The sequence below is a fragment of the Hyaena hyaena genome, unplaced genomic scaffold (assembly GCF_003009895.1).
Source record: "Hyaena hyaena isolate Hyena2069 unplaced genomic scaffold, ASM300989v1 scaffold_131, whole genome shotgun sequence".
In the NCBI taxonomy this organism is placed as follows: domain Eukaryota; kingdom Metazoa; phylum Chordata; class Mammalia; order Carnivora; family Hyaenidae; genus Hyaena; species Hyaena hyaena.
In genome coordinates, this window is record NW_024080761.1 from 1,628,954 (window position 1) to 1,651,340 (window position 22,387).

The window sequence follows — 22,387 nt, forward strand, 5'->3', positions numbered from 1 at the left end:
GCCCTCCTGAGGGGGCTTCACTGAAATTTCAGTGAAGACTGGAAGGAAGTGAGGGATTAAGTGACAGAGATATCCACAGGTGGGTGCATACCAGGCAGAGGTGGGCTCCCCAGGCAGTGAGCAGGCCAGTATGGCTGAGCAGAGGACCAGGAGACAGAAGACCGAGGATGGGAGGGGCTGAGCCCCTTCTGCTGGTGAGCTGAGAACGTGGCAAGAGCGCCCCATCCCTCCTCTGGCCATGCAGGTCCTGGGCTGCTCTTCTACCTGGGGCCAGCCCCCAACAACCTAGCAACCTCAGCACAAAGTCCTCTCCTGTGTCGAGTGCCCAGCATGTGCCAGGCCCTGGCTTTAGCGGCACGAACTCGGAACCACTACCCAGCCCACGGAATGGGTGCTATTATTAATCGCCAGTTTCCAGAGCAGGAAACGGGAGACTCCAAGACCCCCCTTGAGCAGGATCCCAGGGTTCTTTGATGCTGGAGCCCAGCTTGCTCCGACCACATTGTCCTGGAATTCTTTGTTTACAGCTCGCCTTCCCCTCTTGGCTGCAGAAGGCCCAACTCTGTCTCATTCATGGTTTTATTTTACTCCCAGGGTCCCTTGTGTCAAAACCTGCCTGTGGAGCGAGTGAATGAATGAGCCTACCAAGTGAGCCCTCCCCGGCTTCCGGGCCGGTTCATGCCCCCCCTGGGTCAACCTCTCCAACCAGGAGCTGGGATGGGGAGGGGGCTGGACAGAGGAATTTCAAGCTGCCCAAGGACTGAGAGCAGAAGAGAGGGGGAGATGGGGGAGAAAGTGAAAGTGAAGGGAACCGGGAGCCCCTGTGAGGAGGCGCAGACAGGGAAGGAAATCTCCCGGTAATAACTCATCGGCTCAGGAAGCAGCAGCCTGGCCTGGGGCTGCGTGTGGGACTGGCCCTGCGGGGAGGGGGGCGCAGGCTCCTTCTCCTCCTCCCCAAAGCCCAGCCTGGCTGGGGTCAAGGTCAAATGAGGAGGGGTGGAGGAGCCAGGTGTGGGAACAGAGCTTCCCCCAGACCCTGGCGGGAGGGGTGAGGGGGCTGAAGACTTAAGGGGCTGCTCTTCCAGCAGCCAAGGAAAACCCTTGGGCTCCCCTCCCCCATTCTGGCGGGGGTGGGGGAAGCCAGGAAGGCACAATGTGGCAGAGATGGGAGGCATCTTCAAGAAAGCTGAGGCCGGGAAAGGAAAACAAGCCCAAACGCACCTAGGAACCTTTCATCTTCACTCCCTGTGCCTTGTCTACCCACACAGATGCGTTAGCGTTGAAGAGAAAGTTCTTTTCAAGGCCAAGCAATACAGGTTGGGCCAATCCCCAGGATGAAGCTGGGAAGGGGGCACGACATGGGGACCCCACCCGCAATCGACAGCAATACTTCCCAGGGCTCCTGAGAAGAAAAACGCGTCAGGGTGAACAATCCAGGATTTTCCGAAGGAAGGCAGGCAGTGAGAGAAGACTGTCGTGCCTCTCTCTCTCTCTCTCCCTCTGTGTGTGTGTGTGTGGTGACATTCCAAAGAGAGAGGGGGGCATGTATTTAGAGGCAAGGTGGGATTGTGGAAAGTGTAGGAAAGCAATTTGCATTTTTTTGGTGGTAGGTGTTAGAGGGATGGGGTGATAGTGAAGTCTCAGGCTGGGGCTAATGCTTCCACTCACTTCTGGTAAGACTGAAGGCCAAAGCGCTCTCATCTCTAAATGGGGGTGGGGGGGTGGGGGGGTGGGGAATCTCCCACAACTTCAGCAAGAATCAGAAAAGATCGGTAAAGTACTCAGCAAGCACGGTGGGCGGCACACAGTAGGACCTCAACCAAAAGGTCAATTCCATGAGGCCAAAGAGTTTGTCACCTCTCTATTCTCAGACCTAAAACCATTCCTGACATAGCAGGGATCCAAGAAATACTTGTTTAATGAATAAATGAATGAATGAAGCTACTGGCGTGTGTGTGTGTGTGTGTGTGTGTGAGTGTGTGTGTGTGCGCACCCGTGCGCGCACGCGTTTGTGTGTTGTTTTTGTTTTGCTTTTTAATTTTTTTTCTTTTTTGGTTTGCTGTTAAGGATGTGACACTGTGGAATCCTTAGTTGGAAAGATTACAGTGTTTCTCTAAGTGATTCTCCGTGGACACCATCCCAAGGCAGATTCCTGGGTCCCAGGCCAGAGCTGCTGGATCGGAACGGGAGGAACCCGGGAATCTGTCCTGTCCCCCTTCCCCAGTTCGTGCACAAACGAAACTCGGAGAACCACACTATTAGAACGCGACGGCGGGAAAACCCCAAGCTAGCTTCTCTGCAATCCTCTTCCTGAACGAGGACACTGAAGCCGAGAGAGTCCCCCTGCGGGTCTAGACCAAGGATAAAGGGTCCAGATCCGGGCACGCCGCCCCAACCGCGCGGACCCCCAAGACGCTCGCGCGGCTCGCTTGCGGGGACTGAAGGCTTCGGGGCGGGCCGCTGAGCTCGCGGGCTGCTTTCAACCTGGGGAACAGGGGGGGCGGACGCTGCGCCATTGGCCAGGGCGCGGCGGACGCCTCCTCATTGGCCAGGGCAGCGGCTCCGCCCCTGCGGGGGCGGCCTCGTGAGTGGCCCCACCCCGTCTATAAGGCGGCGGCCGGCGGGGCCGTGGGAGCGCGCGGGAGCGCACGGCGGGGCGCGGCGGACGCTGGGACGCGGCGCACCGAGGGACGCGGCCGGGCGCCCATGGCGTTCGCGCTGCTGCGCCCCGTCGGCGCGCACGTGCTGTACCCGGACGTGCGGCTGCTGAGCGAGGACGAGGAGAACCGCAGCGAGAGCGACGCGTCCGACCAGTCGTTCGGCTGCTGCGAGGGCCTGGAAGCGGCGCGGCGCGGCCCGGGCCCCGGGGGCGGGCGGCGGGCGGGCGGCGGCGGCGGCGGCGGCGCGGGCCCCGTGGTGGTGGTGCGACAGCGGCAGGCGGCCAACGCGCGGGAGCGGGACCGCACGCAGAGCGTGAACACGGCCTTCACGGCGCTGCGCACGCTCATCCCCACCGAGCCGGTGGACCGCAAGCTGTCCAAGATCGAGACGCTACGCCTGGCGTCCAGCTACATCGCGCACCTGGCCAACGTGCTGCTGCTGGGCGACGCGGCCGACGACGGGCAGCCGTGCTTCCGTGCGGCCGGCAGTGCCAAGAGCGCGGTCCCCGCTGTCCCCGACGGCGGCCGCCAGCCGCGCTCCATCTGCACCTTCTGCCTCAGCAACCAGCGCAAAGGGGTGAGTGCGCGGAGCCCCGAGGCAGTGGCCGCGGGGCAGGGGGTGGCGGAGGGGACGGGGTGGGCGACCGGGCATCCTAGGGAGAAGAGGATCAGGGACCCCAGTGAAGAGAGGGGGAAGCGACAGGAAATTCGTTGGGGAGCGGGGGAGACGGTGCTGCGTTCCAAGCCCAGGGTTTGGTGTGGATGGAACAGAACCACTGGCTCAAAGTCCCCTCCCCCCCTCCCCCCCGCCCACCAAACACAAAGTGGTTCAGGAAAGCCCAGAGCTCGGGCATTTCTTTGAGAACGGAGATTGCCCACTGAGGGACACCCCTCTCACTGAAGGTGTGCTGGGGAAAGAGCATGAGGAAGTAGTTACAAAGGCCATCATTTATTGAGCTCTTCCCGCGTGCGAAGTGCGTTCCTCGTCCTCTTTTCTTTTCCCTTCCCGAGAACTCAGTTATTCTGGCCATTTTATCACTGACGACGGTCTGAGGCAGGGGGCGGGGGAGGGGGCGGTGGATCACGTGCCCTAGCTACTCACCTGCGAAGCCAGAACCAGGCTCTGTTGCTCCCCCGGTGCATGTTGCCCTGAGCTACTCTTACCAGTGAAATGATTGTCCCCCATCCTAAGACTTGACCCAAAGGCAGGAGACCGAGAAGCAAAAAGGACACGTACCCCCAAATAAAACTCGGAGGGAGTCAGCTGATGAGCAGTAGAGGTGAGGAAGGGGGTCTCTCACAAGGGCTGGAGCGTGGGGCGATGTCATTGTTGAGTCAGCTAGACAGAGCTGGCCTTAAGCCCCTGTGGCGCGTCCCAGATCAGGATGGGAGCCAGCCTGGGAAGGGCGCTGGGTAGCTGCAGAGGTGGCAAGGGGGCTCTTCTGGTTGAAAGCTGGTTCTCCTCCCCCCTAGGCCCCGAGGTGATGCCCCACGTCATCCCTCACCTTTCCCCCTCCGCCCTGGGCTTCTCCTCCAGCAAGGAAGCTCGTCTGCGTGACACCTTTGGGCTCCAGCAGCCACCATTTACATCTGGAGCTGCTGAGAGTGGGGGAGTCCCTTATGGGCCCACAGCCTTTTGGAAAGTGAAAGGCCATGAGAGGTCAGAGTCAGGCCTCTGAGACCCCCATTCTCCCGCTTCACTCTGTTCCGGGGAAGCGTCTGGGTCCTGGCCTCGGACCACCCTCTTCTGACTCCTCAGATTCCCAGTCTGGCCGCTCACCCCCATGGCTGCTTCAGATACCCTGAGTCCGTTTCCTGAGGCTCGGATTTATACCTTGCCACTCCCAGCTGTGGGCCTTGGTCAGTGTTCCAGTCTGGGAGGGGACCCCAGGTGGGCGACGGGCATCCATCCTGGGACGCAAAGGGCTGGCTGGGCCCACGGCGATAATGCTTCACCTGTTCGTTCATTTCATCCAAACTCATCTACCCAATAGTCACCTTTTGTCGGCTCTGAGAACATTCCCAGAGAATCAGGTTGTGGGTTCCCACCCGCCACAATCAGGATCTCCCAGAGCAAGGGCATGGAGACAGGGACCCTGCACTCTCTTGGTGGTGGGGGTGGGGGGACACCAAGGGACTGTCAGCCCTGACACCAGCCCAAGGATCCCTATATCTTCATCCCCTTCGTTTTCACAAGCTGGCACGGAGTGAGGCCAGAATCAGAGTTTACGGAGCAAAGTATTTTTTCAATCGTCTGTCTTCATCCCCCCGAATGCACCTGATATGTTTAGAGAACAGCGTTAATGGCAATATCAATACCGCCTTCTCTTTGTGTAATGAATTCCTGACAGATGCTTGGGAACAGAGACAGGCAGGTGACCAGGTAGGGAAGGTGTTGCAGGCACAGGCCACCGCGAGAGTCGGCATCAGGAAACTGATGTAGGGAAGGAAAGGGACAGAGCACGGAGGGGCTGCCGTCGTGATGGGCACTGATTTCCTGTGCTGAGTAAGCACTCTTCACGTATTGTGGTTGAAACCCCTCAGTGGCAATGGGGGACGGAAGGGCTCTGGTTATCTCCCCCCCACCACCAGCTTACAGCTGCTGTCTCTGGTTCAGAGACGCTGTCCGTGAGGAAGTGAGGGTTTGAATTTGGGCCTGCCAGATTGGGAAGTGGGAGAGGTTAGTAGGGGTGCGGGGAGCCGTGGAGAGGGTCTGCCTACCACACGCCCATACCGACAACGGGTGGGAGAACCTTCTCTGCTGGTGTCGGCCCATCCCATGGGTCTCAGTGACTCGCCTGGGTCTGCCTGTTGCCCTGCGATCCGTCTACAGGACCAAGAACGTAGCCAAATTTGGCTGCAGAAGTTAGGCTCACCCCTCCAGGCCCCTCTGGGATCAGGCGAGAGGGACGACCCTGGCCAGCTCTGGCCCTTCGAAGCCTCCACCGAAAGAAAACCGGCTGCCTTGTGGGGCCACTGTGGGCGTTCCCCTCTGAGCTTTGGGAGCCAGAGAGCTCCACGGCCCAGAGTCTGCCACTTTGGGTCACCCCCTCCCTCCCATGTGGCTGAGGCGGGGGGCACCGTGGACCACCGTGCTCTCTGGGGCATGGCATCTTTCTGTTTAAGGAGGAGTTTGGGGTGGCCCTCTGTGATGGAAATAGCCCGTGGGAGATGGAAGTGGGGTTCTTGTCTCTCCCGGCTCCCCTTTTGTCACATGGGGGTGGGGCTGGATAGGCTCATCTTGTAAGGCGCTTCCCTGTTGGTGTGAGCAGCACCACCGCGGGTGGTGGGGCAGGAGGTACCATTACCAGGCAGTGCTGACAATGATACTTGTGAACATCTATTTTTTAAAAATTTTTTGTAATGTTTTATTTATTTTTTGAGAGAGAGAGAGAGAGACCGAGCGTGAGCAGGGGAGGGGCAGACAGAGAGGGAGACACAGAATCCAAAGCAGGCTCCAGGCTCTGAGCCAGCTGTCAACACAGAGCCCGACGCGGGGCTTCGACCCATGAACCTTGAGATCGTGATCTGAGCCGACGTCGGCCGCTTAGCTGGCTGAGCCACCCAGTCGCCCCACTTGGAGCATCTATTGAATGCTTACTGTGTGCATGATGCTGGGCTAAGAGCTTCGCCTATAAATATGTATAATCAGTCCTCACGGTAACTCCACGTCACGCGTGGGGACACAGGCTCAGTGAGGGGAAGTCACCTGCCTGGGGTCTGACAGGGGGTCCCTAGTGAAGCAGGGATTGATGCTCAGATCTGTTTCAGCCCAGCCCCGCTCGTAACCACCACCGGGCTTCCCAGAGCCCTGGGCGCTGAGTTCCCAGGGGACAGAAAAGCTGGGCCCTAGTCAGGGTCCCTTCTAAGTGCTGCTCCCTCCGGTGGCAGGAGAACCAGTGTATTCCCACCTCATAGCTGAAGACACAAGTTGAGGGAGCTCTCCCAGCGTTCCCATGAGCCCAGGGTCCCCAGATGACTGCCAGACTTGGGGTAGAGGTACCCCACCCCTGTCACCAAAGAAATAGAGTAAAAGAGCGAGAGGCCCCCCCTTAAAAAAGTGAGGGTTTTTTTTACCCCCCAACACGCACACTCTTCCTCCCACTCCTGTCCCCCTTTCTCAGCCAGCTCCTGCCAGATTTGTCTGAGAAGCCTAAGCCCCAGGCTCTGCTGGGACAGTGGCCTCAGCCCTCAAAATAGCCCTGCCTGTGAATGAACATGTTGTCCCTGGGCCCGGAGAGCCTCGAGGGAGGCTGGCCTCACATCTGGATGGATCTGCCCCAACCTGGGCCCAGGGGCGGAGGGGACAGGGGGGCAGAGCTCCCAGATGGTTGGCCGTTTCTCTAGATGGCTGTCCTGTCTGTCATCTCCGAGCCAGGCTTGGCGGGGTGAGCATTTGCGGTGGGGCCTCAGACACCAGCGTGTCCCGGGAGCAGGACAGACCGCTGGACGACACGGATTCCTAGCCCAGCTTTTTTACCAGCTGGCTGGGGGGGTCTCTGGGCCAGCCGTCCCGTGGCGGGAGGCCGCAACAGAGAGGGGTGCTCTAATGGCCGTGACCTCACTGGCTTAGCGTGAGGATGACACGCACATGTTGGACCTCAGAATACTGGGGAGGGGGCTGGCCCCTGCAGGGTGAGGGACAGGTGGCCTGAGGTGCTGCCATCATTAGCCCATCTTCCGGTGGGCCCCACGGATGCGAGCGGCATGAGATGGTGCCTGCCGCACGCCAGGCTCAGGGCTACCGAGTGAAGAACTTGTCCCTCCACGAGAGACCCTGCCGTCCCCTTCTGAGTTTATCCTGGTGGAAAGTTCCCAGAAGAGCCGGACAGTGGCAGGAAGAGAGACAGGACCAGAGAGCGCACGCCTGGCAGAGAGAGCACCTCGAACAAAGGCAGGGAGGCCAGAAACCCACAGTCTGCTTTTGGAGGTTGACCAGTACGCCACTGGGCAGACAGTTGGCTAGTGGGGAGGGCCCCCTGTGGGGTTTGTCTGCAAATGTAAAAGAGTATGATTTAAAATGTATTGGATTTGTTTTTTTAAAAAGCAGCAAATTGCACAGGGAGGAAACGAAAAAGGTAAAAAAGTTACACAGCATTAAAAAAAAAGCCTCCCTCCCATCCATCATGCTCCTCCTCATGAAATTCCTCTCCTCTGAGAAAACCCATTAGCAATTTCCCCTGTGCCCTTCTCTCCACAAATCCCAGCACACACGAACACCCACTCAGTTCTTGCTTCTGTCCTTGAGTGATGTTATCTCTCCAACATGCCGTGTCAGTCCTGAAGAGTCTCTTTGGCCCTTCTGTTGGGGAGAAGTTTATTGCATGGCCGCGACTGACTTATGAAGTCCCCTGCTACTGGACACAGGGCTTAGTTCCAGCGTTCACGGTGATCTGATCGGACTTCGTCTTTCTTTCCTCTTGCAGGGTGGCCGTCGCGACCTGGGGGGCAGCTGCTTGAAGGTGAGGGGGGTCGCCCCCCTCCGAGTGCCACGGAGATGAGCCTGGACCCCTGTGGCATTTATTCCACGCAGGACCCCGGAGAAGGAGGCCAGAGGCCAGCCACTGGTTGAACAGGGGAGAAGAGCCCAGGAGCCCAACCCAGACCTCCTTCATGTTGGGACCTGAGGACCGTGGGCTGGGCCCATGACGCTGTGGGCAGGCTCCCTGGGACACCTCCCCCGCGCCCCAGAGAGCCATGAGGACCCATCCAGCTGGCCCCAGCCCTGGCTAGTCAGAGAGAAGGCAGAACTTTTCGAAAAACAAAGACTGTTGATGACAGAGGATGTGTGCATATCTGTGAATGAGTGTGTGTGTGTACGCGTGTGTGTGTGTGTGTGAGAGAGAGAGAGAGAGAGAATTGGTGGGTTTAAAATAAAAAAGTATTTTTAAATAAAACATACTCCCATCTGAAAGCATGGGGGAGGGGGACTCCCGTCCGAGGTCAGAAGTGGCCTCTCTCCTAGCCCTTGGCAGAGCCCCAGACATCGTGGGGGGCGGGGGGGGCGGGAACAGCAGGAGGACCCCTCTCCAGAAGTCAGATTGACCAAACCCTTCCCACAGTCTTCTCAAATGGCCACTAGCTGTCTGGTGCAGTTAGCAAGAAATTTTCATTGTATTTATTTTTGAATAAGGGATTTATTCACATGGTTCACAATTCAAAAGGAGGCCCCATGATGAAACCTCCCTCCCTCGCATCCCCCAGCCACTCATTCTCCCCCTGCAGGCAGCGTCCGCCACCAGATCTTGTGATGTCCCGTTCACTATGAAATAACCAAGCAAATGCGGGGTGGGGGGTGGGGGGGGGGTGTATATATATACTTTCTTCCACTCTTTACCCAAATAGTAGCGTGGTGTCCATGTTTTCTCCTGCTCCTTTACACTTCTTTTCCTGACCTACGCTGGCTGTCATCCCAAGGGTAGCCTCGTTCCTTTTGTAGCTCCTTAACTCTGCTTGATGAATGTTCTAGACTGTAACCTGTCCCTTATCCGTGTCTTCGCAGACAGGGAGTGTGGGGTAACGGGATATTCTTACCCCCATTTTTGCTGAGATGGTTTGGAGGGACAGTGACACCCGGAAGCATGTGGCAGGATGGTGATATGGGGTCTGAAGCTGTCCGCCGGCCCGGAGATGCCCCAGCCGTGCTCCAGCAGGCCCGCGCGGCGAGGCCTGGCGCGTGCCCATTTTGCAGATTCAGCCGAGACGGTGATGGGGGCAGCTGGTCAATAGGACCAAGTGCACTTGTCTCCAGCTGGGACTGTCCCTGTGAGGCCAGGATCAGAGGGGCTCAGGAGGCTGGAGGGAAGAAAAGGTGGGGCGGGGGGGGGGCAGGTGAGGGGGCAGCATCAGGCAGCCCCCCCCCTTTGCTCAGGGTACACTCATGCCCGTTGTTCAAGTGTATTTAACAAATGCTTTCAGTCAGCGTTTACCGACCAAAGCCTGGCCAGAGCCCCTGCTTGTAGCCACTCGGCCCCGCCACCCACTGCATTTGACCTATTGACTGGGCCTGAAGGGGTGCTACCCACAGGTTTCTGGGCACCCTGTCCGTGCCAGGCTCTGAGCCGCACCCGCCCTGCCTGCCTCACAGGTTGGAGAGGCTGACAAAGGACCACATTTAACCTCTTTGGTGTGGGAAGTGGAGGAAGGAGGGCCTTCAGGGGCTGAGGTCCCGCCTGGGAGAGCTCCCGAGCACCCTCTCCCTCGTTTCCGTTTCCCTGGTGTTTCAGGACACTGCTCTTGCCTATCCTGTCCCAGTGTAGTCCGCCTTCCCAATTGGGGAGCTAATTAGGAAAGCACATTGCACTCCCCGTGTCTGCCCAGGGCCAGGCCGCCCCTGGCAAAGCCATAGGAAAAGGACTGTGACTTTGTCAATGGCAGGAAACCTGGGAGTGGGGACAGAGCAGACACTTGGGTGCTCCCGGCTGGAGGCTCGCTTCTGCCACCAGATTTGCTGGGTGACCCCAGCGAAATTGCTCAACCTCCACCCTGGGCCCCTCCAGCCCCATCTCCAACCAGCACACATATCTAGGAGAAAATGATAATTAGTTGTTTTGCCTTGCTAAATAGATTTTTTAAATTTTTAAACATTTATTTATTAATCAGACAGAGCATGAGTGGGGGAGGGGCAGAGAGACAAGGAGACACAATCGGAAGCAGGCTTCAGGCTCTGAGCTATCAGCACAGAGCTGGATGCGGGGCTTGAACCCATGAACCGTGAGATCATGACCTGAGCTGAAGTCGGACGCTTAACCGACTGAGCTACCCAGGCACCCCAATAGTGTTTAATAGACCACTTATGCACTGGGTGAAGAATTCAAGTTGAATCAAATAGGGCGCCATGGAAAGTACATACCTCCTCCCACGGGCCCCTCCCCAAAGGCAGTGGCTATTAGCTCTTTTCCCATGTGTCCTTAAAGAAGCGCTCTATCCTGATTTCCATTTCTGAAAACGCATTCCCGTGGTTCTCTGCTTAAGTTTTCATTGTAAAAAATGTAAACGCCGCAAGACCCTGGAAATACCACCCACTCCAGAGAGGACCACAGTTCACGCCCTAATCCTACAGTGTTTGTAAATCATACGCGGCAATAGTCCCAGCATTTAAGGTAAAACTTTTCATTAGAGTATAACATACGTGCGTGCGGGCACAGCTCAACATATTTTCACAAGATGCGCACACTTGTGGACCCGGCACATACACCAGGAAGTGCAGTGAAAGCGTCCGGAGCCCCTCAAGCAGTCCTGCGCACACACGGGCTCTTCCCATTGTATTTCCCTTGAAATGGATTCACTTACAGAGCCACCAGTTCAAGAGACAGAAAAGAGAATGAAACAACAGTACATCTCCTTCCTTCCCCACCGCTCACTTGCAGGGTCTCCAGGATTCCTGCAGAAACAGTTTGCATATTTATAGGCAAGCCACAGGCAGACCATTTTCCCACACCGAATGGTAGCCTGGAACATGCATTTTGCAGCTTTTAGGCTTCCCTGAGCCTCATTCCTGGGTAATGCACAGTTAATGCCGGAGCCTTGGTGAGTTAGTGAGGCCAGCCCAGCGCATGCGAGTCGGGGGGGTGGGGGGGGGGGAGTGGAGGGCAATTGCTCAACATCCTTGCCCCCAATGCACTTGCTTCCCACCTTCAGGATGGGCCAGCCCAGCCAGGCTCCCCAAGGGTCCCTGAGTCAGGGCCAACTTGGGGCCAAAGGAGCAAAGGAGCTCAGGGAAGAGAAACCAAGGGCCGAAGGGGTGACCAACTTCAGCCAGGCCATCTGGGACCCTGAAGGGGAGGCTTAAAGTTCAGGTCCAACTCTCCATTCAAGCCTCCTTAAACACTAGGGGCATCAGCGCGAAAGTGATCTCAGAGTCCCTCATTTCGCAGGGAGCCAATACAGAGGGAGCAGTCAGCCCGAGGTCTCCCAGACAGCCCCTGGCCCTGCTGGGCCCCTAGGAACCCAGGTATCCCTCCTTGATACCCAGGGCTCCCTTCCCTAATGTCACAATTGCAGGTAGAAGAGCTCAGAGGTTGCCCGTGGCAATGAGGAAACCAAAGTCCCGAGAAGGGCAGCGATGGACCACGGTTGCACAGCATTTGGATATGAACAGGACTGAGAGTACAGCACCCCTTCCTCTGGCCAGGGTTCCTCCATTGCATTAAGCTCCCTTCATTAGCCCAACTGCTTCCATTTTATGAGGCTCCTGTTAGATCAAAAACATCACAAAACAGAATTCCAAAAAGCATGGTGTATGTAGCAGGTTAACTCTTTTTTTTTTTTTTAATGTTTATATTTGAGAGAGAGACAGAGAATGAGTGGGGGAGGGGCAGAGAGAGAGGAATGCACAGCATCTGAAGCAGGCTCCAGGCTCTGAGCTGTCAGCGTAGAGCCCAACGTGGGGCTCGAACCCACAAACCATGAGATCATAACCTGAGTTGAAGTCGGCTGCTCAACTGACTGAGCCACCCAGGCACCTCTGTAGCAGGTTAACTCTTAAGCACATTGTCACAAAGACAATGCATTATCATGAGAACATTAAATAGAGGATCAATTTGTGGAGCAAACCCGTAGGAATGAATGTCTGTATCTCCTGCTACTATGTGTCCTACCCCATGTGCATATGATATCAGAAGTTGAGGCCAGGACAACAAAATGCAGGACATGACCCTGAACTGGAGCCTCTAACTGCCAGGGAATATACTACTGAAGACAGCCGACAAAAATCAGAAGAACAATAGATTGGATCAAAATATTGTAGCAATGTTACATTTTCTGAATTTGCTAACTGTGTGGTTATATAAAAGAATATCCTTGGGCTTAAAAAATACACCCTGGCGGGGATGGGGGGGGGGGGCGGCGCCTGGATGGCTCAGTTGGTTAAGCATCTGATTCTTGATTTTGGCTCAGGTCATGATCTCACAGTTTGTGAGTTCAAGCCCCATGTCGGGCTCCACACTGACAGTGCAAAGTCTGCTTGGGATTGTCTCTCTACAGCTCTCTCTGCCCCTCCCCTACTCACTCACGTTCTCTCTCAAAATAAACAGAAAGAAAGAAAGAAAGAAAGAAAGAAAGAAAGAAAGAAAGAAAGAAAGAAAGAAAGAAAGAAAGAAAGAAAGGCACCCTGGGTTGCCTGGGTGGCTCAGTTGGTTGAGCAGCTGACTTGATTTCAGCTCAGGTCATGATCCCAGGGTCATGGGATCAAGCCTTCCATTGGGGTCCACGCTGATCATGGAGCTTGCTTAAGATTCTGTCTCTCCCTCCTTCCCTCTGCCCCTCTCACTTGCTTGTGCTCTCTTTCTCTCTTAAATTAAGAAAGAAAGGAAGAAAGGAAGAAAGGAAGAAAGGAAGGAAGGAAGGAAGGAAGGAAGGAAGGAAGGAAGGAAGAAAGAAAGAAAGAAAGGGAGAGAGAGAGAAGAAAGACACCCTGAAGTATGGTTGAGGGGTAGAGGAACATGGTGTAAGTGACACACTCTTGAATGGTTGCGAAAAAAACACAGGTGAGCAGGAGAAGATTATAGCAAATGTGGCAAAGCGCTCAAAGTTGGTGAATTCAGGTAAAGGGCATATTGGAGTTCTCTGCACCACTTTCCACTTCTCCGTATGTTTGCAAATGACTGCAGAATGAAAAGCTAAAACAAAGTTGAGCCTTTGGCCCGCTAGCATGTGAGGTCTGCCAAATGGTCTCCCGGCCACCTCTGACTCGCCCTTGCTTTGGCTGCTCCAGCTAAGGGCAAGAAAACACCCCTGGTGGACCCATGCGTCCCTGCCCGTGACTCTCAGGCCCCTGTGCCCTTTGGGAGGCTGGGGTGGTCCCAGTCCCCGAGCCCGCTGCCACCATGATTTATGTCCCTGTGAGCTTCAGCAGCTGCGAGCACGGGTCCCGCCCGGCAGCCTGCTGGGGGGGGGCGGGGGGGGGCAGCGCTTGCTTCTCAGCGTGTCTAATCCAGACCAGACTTGCAGACCCCACGGGCCTGGGACCACGCTCCCAGGGGACCAAGGTCAGAGGGCAGGCCAGCAGGGCCTGGAAACCGGGGAGGCGCTGAGGGTGAACTGGCTGCAAAGCAGGGACCCTGGCCTGCGCTGGCTTGATTGCTGTTCCTGTGTGACCTGGGCTGGGTGTCACCCCCTCTCTGGGCCCTGGTTTTCCTCATCTCAGCACAGTCTGCATATGGTGGACCAGAAAGACTTTGTAGACTGGGACAGACTGGCCTTATAGGAGGGAAGGCTGGTAGAATATAGGAGTTGTTTTTTCTAAACACCCAGAGCTTCTAAGCTTGGAAAAATGCTCACTGTTTGAAAGCCTGCTAGGTGTCAGTCCTCGGTCCGTGTATTTCACATAAGTTCATCAACACAGCCTACTCTACAAGGCTGTACTATTATTGCCCCACTTTATAGATAAGAACTGAGATGCAGGGAAGGTTAAAGAACTTGTTCAAGGTCACGGGGAAGCTGGTAAGCGAACGGATTCGAACCAGACGTTCTGGCTGCCCTTGATGGCCTCATCAGGTGTGTGTCTGGTTCCGTAGGACCCCAAATGAACCTGGGCTTCCAGAACAAGACAGAAAAGGGCACTGCCCTGCACAGGGGATGGATCCCAATATCTGCCTCTTCCACGGGCACCCCGGTAGTGCTCAGGCTCCCAGTCCCGGAGAGGGCCTCCGTGGAAGGGTGTCTGGAGCTTATCTCCTTGAAGCCCTTCAAGTCACCAGTGGGGAAACTGAGGCCCAGAGCAGCCATGGTGCATCCCCAATGTCATCCAGTGAGTCAGAGATGAGTCAGAACCAGATGCCGTGTATCCCAGTCGCTGTTTTCATTGCCCAGCAACATATCCCAGAGCAGAGATAAGCGTGAGAGGAAGTGACCTTGGTGGCCCTCACTGGTGCGAGGCACTGCCCTGAGAGACTTCCACAGAAGGCCTCACTTAACAATGCAACACGCCTGCGTAGGTGGGTTCTGTTATCGTCCTTATTTCACAGTCCAGAACACCAAGCTCAAGGCTACCCAGCCAGGTGACAGCATAGCTGTGATGTGAACCCAGGGTGTCTGGCTCATGATCCCACCGCGTGAGCCACAGAGAGGAGGTAAAACTCATCGGGCTGCATAGGAGAGAATTTAACATCATAGACCAGCTTAAGGTGGGTGGTTCGGCCTGTCCATCGATCAATTAGTCAGTCAACAAACATGTATCGAACTGCTTGCTCTGTGGACCACGCAAGAGAGCCACGCAAGGAGAATAAGACAGATGTGGTGCCCTCCCTCCCCCATGGAGGCCATAGTCTATCATAAAAGCAGGCTCTGAGCAAAAAATGTGATGCCGGGTGCTTCCAAGCAATGGGGGGCTGTGCGAGTCTGGGAGAGGCTAGAGGTAACAGGGTTGATGCTCTCAGGCCAGAGAAGGCTCTGCCAGGTGTCAAAGTTCCTGCAAAGCTGTCCAGCCCACCCTGCGCCAGACGAATGATGGGCACCTGTGAGTCCTAAGGCCTGAACGTAACCAGATCATCCCTGCTAGGTCTCTTGCTGAGTACCCAGAGCAGCTCGGTAAAGCGAACAGGCAAGCAATGGTGGACAGGGGAGAATAATGAGAGCTGAGGCTGACCGAGCGCCAGGCAGTTTGAATGCAGTAACTCGTACCCCCTGGCCACCCCAGCGAGGCAGGGACGCGTCATCCCTAGGCCACACAGGGTCCAGAGCCCCTTCCCACCTCCTAACCTCTCTCCTTTCCTGCCCCGAGGCTAACAGCTGAGGTTTGGAGGTGGGAGGAAGGCAGCTCTCCCCCAAGCCGTGGGGCCGGGCCAGAGCCTCCGCGCACCACTACACCCTGCGGCGTCCCCAGTGCGGTAGGCGCTATGGGGGCTCAGCAGTTACCTGCCGCAAGACCCAGAGGCACCCAGCACCCAGCGGTCTCCCGAAGTCTGCACACCGTGCTGCGGGAGCCACTTTACCCATGTCACAGACGGTGCTCCTTAAGTAGAGGCTCCTCTGAGGTCACACAGCTAGGAGCGCGGTTGGGCCTCGAACCCCGATCTCCGGCTCAGCCTGTCTGCTGAGAACCCATACAGCCGGAAGCTCAGAAGATACTGGCAACAAGCTTTTAACCATAGAGGAGAGTGGGATCGACTCAGTGCGTAGGGAAGAGGAAAGGCCTGACCAGCTGGGAACTCCGTGGGAACGGCTCTGCCCCCCCACCCCACCCCACCCCAGTAGGTCCCCCAGGCAGCAGCCAGGCCAGGGGGGAGGATGGGGTCAGGGAGGCTGGCCTTGGATCCCCAAGGAGCACACCCCCTCCCGCCCCCTGCGGGATGGGTAAGGGAGCCACCACGCACTGGGCCCTGGGCCTTTGCTCTGTCACTACTCACTCCGCACCTTGAGGCAGCCCCCTCCTCCTCCCCCTCTCCCCCTTCTCTCTCCCCATTAGCCTAAGCCCCCCCCCCCCCCCCCCCCCCCCCCCCCCCCCCCCCCCAACCCCTGGCTCTCAGAAAGCCCTGGAAAGGCTGCTTTCTTTGAGACAGGAAGGTGTCCTCAAGTCTCAGGAAGGAAAAACAGTCAAGCTGAACCCACCAAGCCCGTCTCCAAGGGGCCGGGGCTGGCGCCCAGCCAGGACTGACATCACCTGGGAACTGCCGAGGCCGCAGCTGCAACACGCCTCCTGGGGGGGACGTGCTTCTGCTATTTTAAAAAAATAATAATAATAATATAAAAAAAAAAACGTTTCCAGTCTAGTGTTTTTAAATGTGCTTTTTATAGTGGGCCCTGGGGCGTGGGTGTTTCGGTGTCTCCCCCTCCCCCTCCTCCCCTTCCTCCTCCCGTCCTGATTTTCACACCACACACAATGTAGCCTTTGACCAATTCCAGCTAATTCCCGGGGATTCTGGGTGGGACCTCCTTCCAGTATCTGATCCCTCCTCCCCACCCCCCCCCGCAGATGATCTTTTATCTATCTAGATCTGTTTAATTTTAACTACAAAAAATGTACTGAAATGTTCAATGTCTGCGGTACCTAATTCGAAAGGTGCCTATGAGCGTTGGGTGAAAAGTAAGTCTCTTCCCAACCGTCAGTTGCTCCTTCCGTCCCCTGAGGCAGCCCCTCACTTATTTTCTCCAACAAATTCTCCAGCACTGTATTACGGACCAGGCACTCTTCTGAGCAATTATAGAATATTAACTCGTTTCATCTTCATAACACCCATATGAGGCAAGGTTTCCATTGGCTATTTTCTTGTGAATATTGCCAAAGATCGTCTGTGTATATGGAAACCTAAATCTATTATCTCCCCCCCCCCGCCTTTTTGAAAAAACATAAATAGAAGCTGATTATGCAGCCTTGTCTGCACTTGGCTTCATTGACTTAAAAATATATCTTGGACTCAATCCATATCGGTGCATAAAGGGACTCCTCCTTGGTCTTTACAGCCGCATTGTATTCCCTTCTGTGGACAGATGTACTGCAATATAGTTAATGGGTCCACTCTTGGTGGACATGAAAGATGGTTCCAATATTTTCTCTTATGGCTAAGGTTGCAATGAACAGCTAAGTTAATCCTTCTAAACGCATAGGTTGGGGGCCCCTGGGCGGCTCAGTCGATTGAGTGTCTGACTTCAGCTCAGGTCATGATCTTACTGTTTCCTAGTTCCAGCCTTGCGTCGGGCTCTGTGCTGACAGCTCAGAGCCTAGAGCCTGCTTCGGATTCTGTGTCTCCCTCTCTGCCTCTCTCTCTGTCCCTCGCCCACTCGTGCTCTGTCTTGCTCTCAAAAATAAGCATTAAACAAAAATTAAAAATAAATAAATAAAAGCATAGCTTGGACCTTGTCAGTACAATTTTCAAAAACTCCTCAAAACTTTCTCCTTTGCAGGCAGAAGAGCCCCTTAAATGTAGAGATTATTAAAAACCCCTCTGGGGCTGTGATGAAAGCCACGGACCTGCTCCCCCTCAAAATACTCATGGACAACTGAAGGTGTGGGATTCAGGGACTTCCGGAAACCCCAACCATGGACGCAATAGTGCCAAGTCACCTCTCCCGGCTGTGGTGTCTCGTGGCTTGGGACTGGACATTTTGAACCGCCAGGTGCACTGCGCCTGAGCTGCAAGGCCTTGGGAAAGTTCATGTCCCTCCCCTCCCCACCCCTGCATCAGCTTCTCCACTGCCCCTACAACCCCATGCGAAGCTCCCTCCGGTGTGCCAGCTCTTATCACCCCTGGGGCCTTATCCCCTTCCCTGTCCTAGCTTTCTCTCCTGGCTCGGCCACCCCAGTCTCCTTTTAGCTCTTAGAACACACCAGGCACATGCCAGCCTCCTCGCCTTTGCTTTTGCCTCCCTCCACCTGGGATGCTCTTCTCACCACGTCTTCAAGGCTTGCTAATTCCCTTCATTCGGATCTCTGCTCACATGCCTCCTCTTCCTCCAGGAGGCCTGCCCCGACCACCCTAGCTACAAGAGCACCCCTCCACCAATCGTTTTTATTGACATTGTGGTAAAGTACACATCACCTCCAAATTCACCATGTTACCCATTTTTAAGCATACAGCTCGGCATTGTTAAGCACATTCCCAGCACTGTGCGTCGCCACCAGAAACGTTCAGATTTTTTTCATCAGCCCCAACCAGCTCATTACCAATCTTTAGCCCCTTTACTTGTCTTTGTTTTTCTTCACAAGTTATTCCTACCCGATGCAAACTATTGCTGCCTGATACGGTAGGTAAGTTACTTATCTATTCATCATGCGCAGTTCGGGCCTGCCTCTCCTCCCCTCACTTGTTTACCTGTCTTCTTCTCCAGTCACACGGATGGAACTGTGCTCCCCTGCAGTGCTCCCCTGCGAAGCCTCTGCCCAAGCTGCCTCACCGGAAACAATGTCCCTTCTTCAGGCATCAAAAAGCCTCTTCATTTTTTTTAAAACGCTGCTCGCATCTCGCCTCCACGGGAAAGGATTCCCAAACAAATCATCACCCCGGCGGCTCGCCCTCTCCAACTTGCCCCTGACCCTGTTTCTGCCTTGAAATCGGCCAAGTCTTTTGTGGTGTAAGTAACCGAAATCCAGCTCAAAGTGGTTAATGGGGAAGAAAGGAAAAACAAAGTGGAGGGTAAGTTATTGGCTTCCAGAACTGAGTTCAGGGCACTGATTTTGTGGCTGAAGACAAGTTATCTTAGGATATCATTAGAACGTTCTTTCTCCATCCCTCATCCCTGCTTTCCTCAATGTCAATTTTATTCTCAGGGAGCTTCTCCTCTTGGGGTGGCAAAGATGGCTGTCAGGGAGTCTGGGTCTTTTTGGTTTCTTTCACAAACCCTGTAGCGCCAGCCCTTTCCCTAGTAGTTCAGCGAAAAGTCCCGGGGAAGGCCCCCATTGGCTTGCCTGGGGTCACGTGCCCCAGCTGGTGCCAATCCCTGCGGAAAGAGGGATAAAGCACCCTGATTGGCCGGGCCCAGTCACGTGATCGCCTCTGCCGCGAATGTGGGTTTGCCTGGCCGGAGCTATACAAGAACCAAGAGTGCAGGCGCTGTGGTTTTCCAATAGAAAATGGAGAAATAGCCATTCGCCGGGCAAAAGCTTCAGCTGTCCCTAGCAATGCCTGTGTGGGACCAGTGGCCCCACTGCCACCAGGAACTTGAGTTATTCTTTGTAGGATGTGTCTTCTCTCTGAATCTGTGAGCTCCCGGAGGCAAAGCCCAGCCTCCAGCGCAGAGTCTAGCACGTGGACCGCACTTGAATCCTCCGTGCTTCCCTCCTCTCCTTCTAGACACAGAATCCTTTTTGCCCTCAGTCTGTGACTTGGCCAGATTTGGAGGAGCCTCGCTCTGGCCGGTGCGGTGACCCTGACCCCTACCCTACCTCTCTGGCACATCATGTCCCCACAGAGGTGGATCGGAAGGTCTAGTTCGCAGCCCGTGTCGTTGGTGTGACCTTGAGAAAGCCTCCTTCCTTCTGTTCCCCTCACTGCCACCGCCACCACGACCAAGCCTCAGCAGTCCTTTCTTTTAAATGGGGGCTGGGAGAGGCGTTTGTCCTGAGAGGCTTAGTCTCCTTCTCAGCCCATCACGTCCCCTCTTTATCATTTTTTTCCAGGTCTGGGTGCCACCTGGGCTGCCAGTTACATAATATTTTTTTTTCTTTAAACGGTTCCTCTTTTAAATACATAAATATATTCATTTCGAAAGGGAACTTTGGATCCCTCCATAAAAGGAAAACCAGTATCTCGTGCCATAAATAGAAGGTAACCATAAAAATAAGTACAATGAAAACAAAACAATGTCATAAAATTCTTGCCAGATCCGGCTGCCCGCTGAACGCTTGGAGGTGGAGGCTCGCTCTCTGTTAAAACGGGAAGTAAGTGTTAAGAGAGGTGTTAAAAACACACCAGCATTCAACGGAGACTTTCTCCTTAATAACAAGTTGAAGGAAAACTGGAAAAGGGAGGAAGGTTCTCGCTGTGGGATCTTGTAGCTCTTTCGTGAGGTGTGACTCCCACTAGCAGCGGCTCAGGTGGGACTTGCCACACCCAACCCACTCTTAGGAAGTGGAAGAACTGGCTCTCCATCCCTAGGACAAGAATACAATGTATTTTTGTATTTGCATAAATTTGCATGAAGCAACTCTGCAAAGATCGCAAAATGAATAAAGGGGGTCTGAACCCAACAGATGGGAAATTAGGTGGCCATGAGGCTCTTCACAATATCCCTCTTTATATTTTTTGAGCCACGTTACTCAAATTTTAAATCATCAAACATTTGTGAGCACCCATTCCGTAAGCAGACGTGATGCGAGGCATTGTGAGTTCATTCATTCATTCACTCTTACAAACTCATCAGTTCAATGAGCATTAGCATGAACCACAGATGACCAGCTAGGTACTGTGGGCTTATTCGTTCATTGTTCGGTTCATCCTGACCTTCGTCGGGACTCTGGGACTCTGTTCACTCTCCCGGGGACGGATCAGCGTTAAGTCCTGCCCTGGCAGAGATCACAGATTAGAGGGGAAGCCGGTGGCCTGACAAGTGAATGGCGGGGAGTCCACGCACTAAGCTCAACTTGTGCGAGGGTGGGACAGAGCAGATTGCCAGTCGCTTTGCTGCAGAACCATGTGCGTCCTCCTGCGCTGGGATGGGGGGAAGGGAGGCAAAGGCAAGAGCAGAGGGGATAAGGCGAGGCAGGTGATGGGGACCCCCTCCTGAAGGTCTGGCCACAGGGAGAGGAGCTCGGGCATCAGGCAGCAGGAAGTGGGAGAAGGGGCTGCCTTTGACTGAGATGAATCCCAGCTACCCTACAAAATGCCTCCATCCATTCCATTTCCAGTGCCGTCTGTGCCTTCTGCTTTCCTCTCTTGCCCAGATGACTACGATAGCTTCCTTGCCGGGCTCACCCCTCTCTTCTCCTCTTCAACTCACAGTAGCCAGAATGACAGCTTCAAACCTTACAATAGCTTCCTGATGCCACTGGGACAAAATCCAAACTCCTTACTGTGGCCCACAAAGTGTCGTGTGACCCAGCCTCCACCGATGTCACTGACCTCCTCTTTTTACCACGCTCTCCCTCAGTCGCTGCACTCCGGCCACTGGCCCCTTTAACTGTTCCTCAGATACAGCCAATCTACCTCAGGGCCTTTGTATGTCCTGTCCTCTCTGCTTAGAATGCCAGCTTCTTATACTTCAGCTTTCATCTTAAATACCATCATCTCAGGAAAGCCTGGCATAACCTTGTAATTTAAAGCAGGGATCATCAAACAGTGGCCCACATTCCAAATGTGGCCCACCACCTGCTGCTGTAAATAAACTTTTATTGAAATATAACCGTGTGACTTCACATACACATGGTCTATGGTTGCTTTCTCACTATAATGGCAGAGTTGAAGCTGTTGTAGAGACTGGACGCCCCTCAGAGGCTAAACTATTTACTATCTGGTCCCTTACAGTAAAAGTGTGCTCATCCCTGATCTAAAGCAACCCTGCTCTCTTCCTAAGTCCTTCTCTGTTGTACTGCTCCTCTACTTCACACCACTTACAACAATCTGCAATTAACTCACCTTGTGTGTGTGTGCGTGCGCGCGCGAGTAGTTGTGTGCTTTTTTTTTTTTTAATGTTTATTTATTTTTGAGAGTGAGAGAGACAGAGCACCAGCAGGGGAGGGGCAGAGAAAGAGAGAGAGAGAATCCAAAGCAGGCTCCGGGCTCTGAGCTGTCAGCACAGAGCCCGATGTGGGGCTCGAACTCACAAACCATAAGATCATGACCTGAGCTGAAGTCGGACATTCAACCGACTGAGCCATCCAGGCACCCCTGGGCTTCATTGCTTTATCTCAAGAAAATTCAGAGATAACAACATTTAGAACTCAAACAGAAGTTTACCCGAAAATAAGTTTTACAAGAAGTTCCAAGTTTTAGAACCCAAAGCCACCAAATAAAAAATACAACAGATTTTCAGGGCGTCTGGGTGGCTCTGTCGGTTAAGTGTCCCACTCGGCTTTGGCTCAGGTCTTGATCTCACGGCTTATGAGTTCGAGCCTGCATTGGGCTCAAGCCTGCTTGGGACTCTCTCTCCTCCGTCCCTCACTGCCTCCCTCTCTGCCCCTCCCTTGTGCGCATGTGTTCTCTCTCTTTTCTCTCTCAAAAGAAGTAAATACGTTTAAAAAAATACAACAGATATTTTGAGGGAAAATCAGTTACCAAGAATCCATCTGTCCAAAGTAGACAAAAGAACAATTTCTCTTCTGATTATTATATCTGCCAAGCTAATCACATATTTTC

The 22,387-nt window shown here is 54.5% G+C and overlaps 1 protein-coding gene across 1 annotated transcript; it reads left to right on the forward strand.

Moving 5' to 3' along the window:
* Positions 1-2,658: 2,658 nt before the first annotated feature.
* On the forward strand, positions 2,659-8,501 carry TCF15 (transcription factor 15). Its single transcript, XM_039237807.1, has 2 exons — positions 2,659-3,237; positions 8,087-8,501. Exons 1-2 carry the CDS (start codon positions 2,707-2,709, stop codon positions 8,159-8,161), a joined length of 606 nt encoding a protein of 201 aa, XP_039093738.1. The 5' UTR covers positions 2,659-2,706; the 3' UTR covers positions 8,162-8,501.
* Positions 8,502-22,387: the final 13,886 nt, after the last annotated feature.